General features: G+C 32.8%; 1 protein-coding gene across 3 annotated transcripts in view; it reads right to left on the reverse strand.

Moving 5' to 3' along the window:
• Nucleotides 1-1,724: 1,724 nt before the first annotated feature.
• The window catches only part of CSMD3 (CUB and Sushi multiple domains 3), a 1,176,048-nt gene continuing 1,165,664 nt past the window's right edge, over nt 1,725-12,108 (reverse strand). For all 3 annotated transcript variants that reach the window (XM_068525309.1, XM_068525308.1, XM_068525307.1), the window contains 4 exons: nt 8,611-8,723; nt 7,613-7,700; nt 5,418-5,553; nt 1,725-1,884 (listed from right to left, as the gene is read on the reverse strand). In XM_068525309.1, coding sequence (XP_068381410.1) covers nt 1,725-1,884; nt 5,418-5,553; nt 7,613-7,700; nt 8,611-8,723 — 497 coding nt within the window. The remainder of the gene's footprint in view (nt 1,885-5,417; nt 5,554-7,612; nt 7,701-8,610; nt 8,724-12,108) is intronic.

A 12,108-nucleotide genomic window follows, 5' to 3' on the forward strand; every position in this document is an offset into this window, starting at 1 on the left:
CCAGTTGCAGAAGAAACATTGTTTAAACAAGATCTTAAATGTATTAACCTTAACATTAATGAATGAATCATTGTTATTGCAGTCATTTGAATAAACAAGAATAAATAACTGATGGAATAAAATTTAAAACAGCATCCTGTCAGTAGAGTACAATGTTGAGAAAATTATATGAATTTCCAAAACAATGTATCTCAAAGTGGTTTACAAGAAATTCACTATATGTTGTAGACATAGATCCAAGTAGCGCTCCAGGTGCAATGATTTCTCTTAGGCACTCTGTCTCATGATACAAAAAGTCGAGACTGTTTACAAGTTTATCCATATTTGAAAGGGACAAGAACAAAGTGTTCACACTGGGTACATAATTTATTCTATGAAATAAAACACGCTATAAAAAGAAGACAATGACCTATTAAATCAAAATGCTGGCCATTACTGTGATACAGTTGTAAATGAGCCACCAATAACTTGCAAATACATATCTTAATTTGACTATGAAAGAAACCTGTCATATCTGAAAGCTGCTTCTTAAGAATAAGAGTACAGAAATTTTAAAATATATGAAAATTTGGTAAATCCACAACTTTAGGAAATAAATTTATATTGGTGATTTGAAATTAATTTTTTTTTTTTAGTCATTTTGATTAGGGGCTGGTCCAAAATATATGTTTAACTCATTGTTGACTAAAAGTTAAAAATTTTAAAAACTTAGAATTCTAACTCACTGTTAGATAAAAGTTCAAAACAATGTTAAATAAATTTGAAGGCTCAACCGGAAGGATAAGTAGATATATCATAAACTAAATAAGTAGATTAATAGGTTCTATTTGTTCTTGCAGAAACATTGGAAAGTTTGGTAAAGAACGGTAAGTTTGGTGTCTCAGATAACTGCAAAATCATCGTTATTATAGATAATTTTTGGCAGCTAAAGTCGTTTCTGAGTGACAAAACAGATTGAAGGAAGGAGTTAAACACTATCCCATGGCTCACTGAATAATACTGGTTACAACATAATGAGGGAAATCAGGAGGATAGCATGATGATCTTGCCATTTGCAGAAACTATGACAACCAGTCTAAAAAAAGACAGCAATATGATGCTGAAGAACAAAAACCAGAGAGTGAAATCAGAGTGGGCAATCTTATCTCTTCTGTGGCACAAACTAGCTCATAAACATTTCAGGGCATGACTCAATCTGAAATAACCAGGGAAATAAAGAAAACAATGACTCAATTAATAGGAAGGAACAGCTGATAGAGTGGTGTGAAATACAGACTTATGGGTGTAATGTAGCTCATGACAGTTAAAGAGAAGTCAGTGATCTATTGACTCTTGTAAGTATAGCTCTTATTTTCTACCCTATATCATTTTTTTAACCCAGTCCCTCTAATATAGTTTATAAAGCACAGAAATACTGATAGTGGATGCTCCTCCAATATATGCAAATAAGTTTATGTTTTAGAATAATCTCCTTTTTAAAAAAAGCAAATAAACTGTGAGTAAGCACTCTCAGAGTGCAGCCGATTTCTGTAAAACTCTCCATGGTAAACATGAAGAAGAATTATGGTCCAGTTTATGAAAAAACACTCTTCTCTATCATTCCTCGGGAAAAGGTGACCCAGCAAGTCCTGAAAAGTGTGCTTTAATTTGTTTATCAGTGAACTAAATGTGCACTGTTTTGTGTGTCGATTTCCAAGCTTCTGAAGAAGGCAAAGGTTGCCACGTTATACCATTGTGCAGACTGTGTTCAAGTTGGGATCGAACCGTACTGCCTTCCCTTCCACTGACTTCGAGTTGGTGTCATACATGGGATTTTCAAAAGCTGCTTGGCCATTGTTATTTTCATGAACTGAACATCCTGTATACTGTGTTTTGGGTGCAGTCCTGTTGATGAGAACATTGATTAGCTATATGTTAACTTTCTTCAAGAAATAGCAGAGTAGGGCTCAAATACAATGTACTTGAGTTATCATTGTTAATGGATAATGTAACTTGAAAATATTAATTGAGAAACCATAAACTCAATATATCACATTTGAACATTTTACCTGTCACTTTTAAATCCTGAGTGACTTTTATTATTTACATACAATATATATTTTTAAAGAGCACCAATATGAGTAAGTGTAAATAAATGATATTATGGCTATTCTCATTAATTTTCTTATGAAATAATGTTATCATTATGAAATAGCATGTAAAATATAACTAAATTATGATGCTGATGAATTTTAATCTCATCACTCTTCACTCCTCAAATATTTACTGAGCATCTATTAAGTACTAGGCATGATCCTAGGCATTGGAGATATATATATATATATATATATATATATATATATATATATATATATATATATATATATATATATACATATTTTTTAACGAAAACATGAAGTCATCACTCTCATGGAGCTCATATTGTAATGATAGAAAGCAATGAATCAATTAAAAATAATAAAACAAGAAAAATAATAGATAATGAAAACTGTTTTGATGAAAAGGAAAATGGTTTACAGGACAGGAAGTAACTGGGAGCCAGTTTAGGAGAGGTAATAAGGAAAAGCATCTCTAAGGAGGCAAAATTTAATCTGAGACTTGAAGGACAATAAGGAGTTAGTTCTGCAGTAATAAGAAGGGGGTTCCAAGAAGAGTAGACATCTAATGCTGACGCCTAATTTGGGAAGATGCTTGGAGTATCCCAGAAACATAAATACTCAGTTGGCTTAAAATTATATACAGTAGAGCAAGTAAATTCAAAATCTCAAAGAAGAAATTACTATCTATACTGATACTCAAGTCATGAAAATAGTTTCCAAAGAGTTACTGATAACTGAACATTTGCCATTAGTTTATAAAACACATGGAATCTAGGCTGGCTGGTATAAGTTGCTCATCTTGAATTCCTGCTTCATTTTTTGTCTCCTTTTTGACTAATGTTTATTTCTAGTTTCTCTTTCCCACATCCCACTGCATAATTTGCTGACGTTTGTAGTGGAACAAAGGCATACTTGCCCTTACCTGTTTCTCAAACCTAATTCCTAAAAAGACTTTGAAATAAATCTCCTCTGTTTACACCAAACACCACAAATTTCAACGATTTATTTTAGTGTAATTTGTATTTGCCGTTATGTGATTTTACTACCCCTAACGCATTTTCTGAATTTTTCTCCATACTAAATATTGCTGGGTGATTTGTATGATGACAATATTAAAAAAAATCTATCTAAAGCTTCTTTCAAAAGCATCATCTATATATTGTTATATAATATAAATTATATTGTTTACAACTTGCTCTTGCCAGGTGCATAATTCTAATGGATCATATTTGTCTCTCCTTTTTCAAACTACGTTCACAATAAAAACAGAAGCAACATCATTTCCTTCTAATTAGGTAAGGGTCACAAAGATGTAAAAGAATTTCCTTCTGCTAATATTGAGCTACAGCGTTAAGGAAAATAATATCAAGCTTTAGAAAGTTTACACATCAATAAAAATTAACTTAAAACTAATCATTTCTAAATGTAAGAGCAAAATCTATAAAACTCTTAGAAAACATACAAGTTGTATGACCTTGAATTTAGCAATGGTTTCTTAGGTATGACACTAAGCACAAGTAACAAAAGAAAAAAGAAATAAATTTTACTTCATCAAAATTAAAAACTTGTATATCAAAGAACACTATCAAGAGAGTGGAGCTACAACCCACAGAAAGAGAAACATTTGCAAACCATATATCCGAAAAGGTCTAGTATCCAGAATACATAGAGAACACTTATATCTCAACAACAGTAAGACAAATAACCCAGTTTTAAAAATGGGCAAAGTACTTGAATAGGCATTTCTTCAAAGAATGTAGGCAAATGACCAACAGGCACATGAAAAGATGCTCAATGTCATTAGTAATTAGAGAAATGTAAATCAAAACCACATGAGATACCACTTCACTAGGATGGTTAAATGGAGGAGTACCATATAATCCAGCAATTCCATTCTTGAGTACATACTCAAAAAAACTGAAACAGATATTCAAACACAACTTGTACACAAATGTGTATAGCAGCACTATTCATAATAGAAAAAACACAGGAACAATCCAAATGTCCATCAACTGATGAATGGACATATTTAAACACAACACATTCAAACATACAATGCAATATTATTCAGCCATATAAAGGAACAGTGTGCAGATATATGGTATAACATGGATAAAACTTGAAAACATTATATTACATTCAAGAAGCCAGATACAAAATGTCACATATTGTATGATTCCATTTATATAAAATATCCAGAAGAGGCAAACCAACAGACAGAAAGCAGATTAGTAGTTGCCTGGGGAAGGGGTGGGAGGAGTAGGGAGTTACTGCTTAGTGGGTACAGTTTCCTTTTGGGGTGATGGACATTGTGAATGTACTAAATGTCACTGAACTGTACACCTACAATGGTTTAAATGATTTTATGTTATGTGTGTTTTATCACAATAATAAAAAAGATTAGCATAGCTTGCTTTATAAATAAATTTAGTGATGATTTTTAGCATTAATAACATCTGATATTGACAAGGCCTAAACAGCTGCTAATGCACAATTGTTACAAATTTACATAATATTAAATAAATCATTCTTAGATAATACAGACTGGCATTTATAATAAAAACATCAATTTTGAGAAAAATACATTACATTTAGGTATTCATTTAATTATCTGGTTACCTGCATACTTTTTTCTTCTTTTTTTTTTTTTTTTTTGGCATACTTTTTTTCTTAGTAAGGGATGGCCCCGAATAGTGGAGGATTGCATAGTGAAGCCCCTCACCAGGATGTTGTAATGGATGTAGTGAACAGGGACCAACGAATAATCTATATAGTCATATATGAGATATATCACAAATATAATATATTAATTCCATCATCTTCTAAAAGCAACAGAGATAAATGAGAGGATTAGAGGATTTTATCGTCTGTCTCCCTGGGTAAACTCTATCAGTACTGTCAGGTTAACTAAGGGGTTTGGACACAGCTTCTTCCTAGTTCTCTAAATAAATCTGGCAGCAGATATCACCTCTTCAATTTAAACCTTAACTTAGATTTGTAACTCTAAAGTTTCAATATGGATAAAGTAAAAATAACTTATACAATTAGTTATGTACCAGGAAATTGACAGGCGAAAAGGAGGAAGGGTTAAGTTGAATGCTTGTGCAACTTAACAGAGCAGTTTTAGTTGTGTGTATACTGCCATGGTGGAGGGAAAGGCAGGGGAAATAACGGTTTCAACAACTGTGGCAATATCTGGCACACAGAGATTTAAACAACCCAGAAAAAAACATGCAAGTTAGAATTTGAACTAGAGAGTAAAAAGAACATGAAATATAGATTTGGGAAACGCTTTATACTTAAAATCAACAAACTTACCTTTGTTTATAAAGATAAAATCCAAATCCTGCAAATATAAGTGCAAAAAAAGGCACAAGAATAGCAATGGCCACAGAACTACTATTTGTACCATGAGGTTGATTTGAAGAATTTGAACCTTCTGACATATTCAGTCCTATAAAATAAGAAAATAACTTATAAAATCAACCCTACTGTATCACACTTGATTTTTTAGTTTTGTGAACCAATTAATTTCTTCCTTGCTCAAGATATCTACTTGGAAGTATCTGCAAGATGTACTTGGAAATGTACATGGTAAACAAAACTAATTCACGAAACTCCTTCAACTCATTTCCACACAATTTTGCACAATGCCTACTATGTATAAGATATTTTTCCAGGAAAGGACACAGAATAAAAAATAAGTGGAGTCTCTGAACTGAAGAGTTCATACAATTGTGGGAAGAATACAGAGCCACAAATAAGTACATATATCAAGGATGAATTCATGATCAATGTGCTTTAGGAAAGGAAGGAGTAATTCCATCTGGTGGTATGTAAGAATGTTTTCTGGAGGACTTATGAGCTTGACTTTGAAGAATCAATAGAACAACAAATAGGGGAGGAAGCAGGACCATCAGAAGCCCAGAAATGGGAAGGTGAGTGGCATATTTAGAGGACATGACAAGCATTAGGCATGTCTGTGTGGAAAGGACATGTGGTAGGGAGTAGGAGGCTAAAATGATAAATTATTTGAAAAGGCATAAATATGCTTCTAAAGAGCCCAAACTTTCCACCCACCTATAGTGAGGAACAACTGGATGTGTTTGGGAAAAAAAAAAAAAAAGGCTCAGTGATAAGATACAAGATTTAGAACAGTGACAAGGGTGAGGTGGACTTGAGGGAGTCTGGTCTGAAAGCAAGAGTAGTTTGAAGATTGTAGGAACATCCTAGATAAAAATGGAAATTAAGGTGTGAACTACAGCACTAGGAAGAGCATAAAAAGATAGATTCAGGGGAACTTGTCTGTGTGGATGAAAGGGAGAGGAAGGCATAGGATTTAGATATGTTCTACTTGGGGCTGAGTAAATGGTTATGACATTTGCACAGTTAGGAAATGAGAAAAACAGGTTTGTCAACATGTTGGCACAGTGACTAGGGAAGAGAAAATAAATAACAAGCTCTTTTTTTTAGAAAGAAATAGTTCCTTTTCTATAGGTGCTGTTTTAGACATGTAGTGCTTGAGATGCTTTAGGGAATAGTATGTGAAAAGATCTTGCATTCATTTACACAACTGTGTTAATGTACTATGTTAATAAATGTTTTATCCTGCTTTTAAAACTAACAATTTTGGCAAGACATTATCTGAAATGACATCTTATTAACATTGCTCATTTGGAGAAAACTGATTTGCCTTTCTGATAAATATTCAACTAAGTCATACCTTAGTCCAGGTTAAAAAATGTTAGTACCTTTTTTATACATTATTTTTCTGGGGACTCATAAACTTATGTAAAAGTTCAAAGCAATGGAATTTTTAAGATAAACATCAAGTAGTAGATTTTAGAGCCTGAATTTACTCTTTATGCATTAATACCACAATATAGTAATGGGAGACAGTACACATTAGGAAAAGTATATACCAAAAGCTATGTTAAAACACATTCAAACGAGCCCATTAAATGTTTATACACATGTTAGAAGAGTTAGAAATAAAAATGACAAAACCCTGTGCCTCCCACCATGGAAAATTTACATATCTGAAGAACACATAGTCCCAAAACGGGGCTCACTCCTCTAAGTTATTTTCCCTTTCCAAACTCTGTGAGTTAAAGTGTCCCTATGTTTTTTTGGAGCAGTAAGAAAATTGCGACAATATTCAAATTGCAGAGAAGTATTACAATTCTCATATGATAAAAATATTTACAGTTTAATATTTTCTTTCATATCTATATCATTTTTTCTCCTTTTTACTTGCTTGAGGGCAAGGCAGTTTGTCATGTTTATTAGAAATATGCTGAAAAACTAAACATTGTATGGAGCTGGAACACAGAGAAACAATACTCTGAAGAATGCAAATATTTAAAAGGCTATCAAATGTATCAATGTATAGTCCTGACAACGCAAAATTCAAAGTATGGTAAGTGTGCCTAATGTTCAGAATCCATTGTACTTTCTTATGATATATCTGGAGTAATAAAAGAACTACATGAAAATGAAAATGAATACATTACCCAGTCTTTGTAGTCCAAATTGCCCATAATCTTTGCCCTGAATAAATCCTTGAAATACATAAGTAGCTCCATCAGGCTCAGCAGAAACCTAAAAGTATTTATAAGTTTGGTTAAAACTGAAGACTGGCCACAGATATATTTTCCCAGCCTTAGAAAATATTCAGTTTTACTCTGAAATGAATATTATGCAGAATTCCTTCCTCCATATCCTCTACTATGTAAAACACAGAACACTGTGAAAATCTGCCATCATTAAAAAGCAAAATTAAAAATTTAATCTTTAAATAATTATGATACTGGAAAAAGGGGATTTGTTATTAACATAATGATACAGATTTATAGACTTCTTTTAGGCTAAGAAATCTGTTGTCAAGAAAAAGGGCAATGATATGATGAAACAGAATGAGGCAAATAAATGGTCAATTAAAAATTAAAATATAATAATACTGTTCTTTGTAGATTAGATTACTGTTTGACATATATGCACTCCTTTGCCCCCCCCTTCCCATCAACCACCATGGAAAGAGTATACTTTCTACCTCACTGAGTTGGATTTGGTCCTGTGACTTGCTTTGGTCAATGGAATGTGGGTGGAATTGACAATCGGTCAGTTCCAAGCCTAGGCCTTAAGAGGCATGTTTCCCATTATAAGTGAAGGAAGCCAGTCACAAAAGACCACGTATTATATGATTCCATAAATATGAAAGCCTAGAACAGGGAAATCTAAAGAGACAGAAAATAGAGTTGTGGTTGCTTGGGGTTGTGGGGGTAATGAGGGGTGGATGGGTTGGGTGATAGCTACAGGGTATGGAGTTTCTTTTCGAGGTGATGGAAATATTCTAAAATCAACTGTGGTGATGGCTACACATCTGTAAATATATGTGTGTGTGTTTAATTAGCTCAATTTATAAATTAGATTTTTCTGGAATTTTAATGACAAACCAAAGCATAAGTTTGTTATTAAAATTAGCAGCAGACTTTTAAAGAACTATACTTACAAAGCCATCCATGGCCCAATCTTCCTCCTTCATTTTCTTCACAGAAGCTTGAGCTGGTACTTTAATAAGATAGATATGTAACATTAGGCGAGCTTCTTGGCTTTTATATACTCCTGTAAAATGTAAGGACAATTAGTCTACTAATTTTGCAAACAGTTATGCTTTACTTTATTACCTATAACTATCTTAAATATATCATAAATACATGTGATACTAAAAGAAATAAAACAAGGCCAAGTCAAGGCCACCTTCACCCATAATGCTTTTCACAAATCCTGTAATATATATTGATCTCTCTTTCAGCTGAAATTTTCAACTCAAATCTTAAGTGGGGTTTAAATTACCTATGCTATTAAAATTAAATATTACTGTTCTTAATAATATCATTCCATGATTATTGTAAACAAAATGATTTCTTCCCCCAATCAGATTTAAAATCTTCAAGGATATGAATCAAATGTTAAAATTCCAGATATTTTCCTTAATAATAAATTAGGTGCCAACTCTGAGAAAAAGAGTATCTTTGTGGCGCCACAAAGATAAATATGTTGTTCCTATCTAAAAACAGGATGCTTACGTGAATTTCTGATGAAACAGGAGATATAATGATAGAGATAGAGAATATGATGAATTAAAGGCCAGAGGAGAGAAGGATCATTTCACACTGGAGTGCTTAGGAAATACTTACTAAGAAAAAAGAGCATTTGAGCTGGATCTCAAAAATCAAGTAGAATTTTTAATTCAAGAAGGTAAATATAGGTAATGGCATAAAGGAGAGAAGCAAGATGAATACAATTTTTTTTTTTTTCCCTGAATGGGAGTATTCCAAGAGTAGGAATAAGCTGGAATATAAATGTGCTTAGGGGAATAATAGAATATAAGGTTCTAAGTAAAAATTTTGTGATTAACTGATGGTTGAAATTTGACTCATTACTTCACTCACTTAATATTTCACCTATGTAATAAGGTATCATAAAAATTAGCTGGGAATACAAATATAATGATACATAGATCTTGATCTAAAGTAAATTACAGTTAAGAGGGAAAACATACAAAAGTAACCAAACTTACTGGGAAAATGTTATAATTAATTTTATGGAGACAAGGATAGAAAGTTAGTCTAATTATTTATGTTTGTTTATCTATATTTGTAGAAATTTGTTTTAAAAGTTTTCTACATTAGAATACATATACATTTATTTAGTGCTAACTCTCTTACAGAAGGAAAATAAAAATTTATGTTTCAAAATTAAATAAATCAGTAGTCACACATTCCATTCATTCATATAAAGCTTCTTTCAATTTATATCATGTAATTGTGTATATTTTTAAAATTAAAATATATATTAACTTCTAATACCTTTACTTTGGGTTTAAGGTAGGCTCATTCAACAATACAAAATGAAGCTTTATAGTTGTTGTAAAATTTACAAAATCAACAGATATAATTTTATTTTCTATTTTATTTATACCACAAATTATTCCATTATTAATAATTGTATGGGATATATACATTGCCAAGAAATTTAAAAATACATATTTCATATTTTCAATATCAATACTTTTAAAATGTATTTTTAAATGAGAGCAATAATTCAAATTCATTGCGGCCCATTTTGTTCCAGATGCATTTATTTATTTATTTATTTTTTCTTCTAAACATCTTTATTGGACTATAATTGCTTTACAATGGTGTGTTAGCTTCTGTTTTATAACAGAGTGAATCAGCTATACGTATACATATATCCCCATATCTCCTCCCTCTTACGTCTCCCTCCCACCCTCCCTATCCCACCCCTCTAGCTGGTCACAAAGCACCGAACTGATCTCACTGTGTTATGTGGCTGCTTCCCACTAGCTATCTATTTTACATTTGGTAGTGTATAAATGTCCATGCCACTCTCTCACTTCATCCCAGCTTACCCTTCCCCTCCCCGTGTTCTCAAGTCCATTGTCTACGTCTGTGTCTTTATTCCTGTCCTGCCCCTAGGTTCTTCAGAACCATTTTTTCGTTTTGTTTTGTTTTTTAGATTCCATATATATGTGTTAGCATACGGTATTTGTTTCTCTCTTTCTGACTTACTTCACTCTGTATGACAGACTCTAGGTCCATCCATCTCACTACAAATAACTCAATTTCCTTTATTTTATGGCTGAGTAATATTCCATTGTATATATGTGCCACATCTTCTTTATCCATTCATCTGTCAATGGACACTTAGGTCGCATCCATGTTCTGGCTATTGTAAATAGAGCTGCAATGAACATTGTGGTACATGACTCTTTTTGAATTATGGTTTTCACAGGGTAGATGCCCAGTAATGGATTGCTGGGTCATATGTTAGTTCTAATTTTAATTTTTTGAGGAACCTCCATACTGTTCTCCATAAAGGCTGTATCAATTTACATTCCCACCAACAGTGCAAGAGGGTTCCCTTTTCTCCACACCCTCTCCAGCATTTCCTGTTTGTAGATTTTTTGATGAGGGCCAGTCTGACTGGTGTGAGGTGATACCTCATTGTAGTTTTGATTTGCATTTCTCTAATGATTAGTGATATTGAGCATCCTTTAATGTGTTTGTTGGTGATCTGTATATCTTCTTTGGAGAAATGTCTATTTAGGTGTTCTGCCCATTTTTGGATTGGGTTGTTTGTTTTTTTGATACTGAGCTACATGAGTTGCTTATAAATTTGTAGATTAATCCTTTGTCATTTGCTTCATTTGCAAATATTTTCTCCCATTCTGAGGGCTGTCTTTTCGTCTTGTTTATGGTTTCCTTTGCTGTGAAAAGCTTTTAGGTTTCATTAGGTCCCATTTGTTTATTTTTGTTTTTATTTCCATTTCTCTAGGAGGTGGGTCAAAAAGGATCTTGCTGTGATTTAACTCATAGAGTGTTCTGCCTATGTTTTCCTCTGAGTTTTATAGTGTCTGCACTTACATTTAGGTCTTTAATCCATTTTGAGTTTATTTTTGTGTATGGTGTTAGGGAGTGTTCTAATTTCATTCTTTTACATGTAGCTGTACAGTTTTCCCAGCACCTCTTATTGAACAGGCTGTCTTTTCTACATTGTATATTCTTGCCTCCTTTATCAAAGATAAGGTGACCATATGTGCGTGAGTTTATCTCTGGGCTTTCTATCCTGTTCCATTGATCTATATTTCTGTTTTTGTGCCAGTCTCATACTCTCTTGATTACTGTAGCTTTGTAGTATAGTCTGAAGTCCGGGAGCCTGATTAATCCAGCTCCATTTTTCTTTCTCAAGATTGCTTTGGCTATTTGGGGTCTTTAGTGTATCCATACAAATTGTGAAATTTTTTTGTTCTAGTTCTATGAAAAATGCCATTGGTAGTTTGATAGGGATTGCACTGAATCTGTAGATTGCTTTGGGTAGTAGACTCATTTTCACAATGTTGATTCTTCCAATCCAAGAACATGGTATATCTCTCCATCTGTTTGTATCATCTTTGATTTCTTTCATCAGTGTCTTATAGTTTTCT

The sequence above is a fragment of the Eschrichtius robustus genome, chromosome 17, assembly GCF_028021215.1.
Source record: "Eschrichtius robustus isolate mEscRob2 chromosome 17, mEscRob2.pri, whole genome shotgun sequence".
Lineage (NCBI taxonomy): Eukaryota > Metazoa > Chordata > Mammalia > Artiodactyla > Eschrichtiidae > Eschrichtius > Eschrichtius robustus.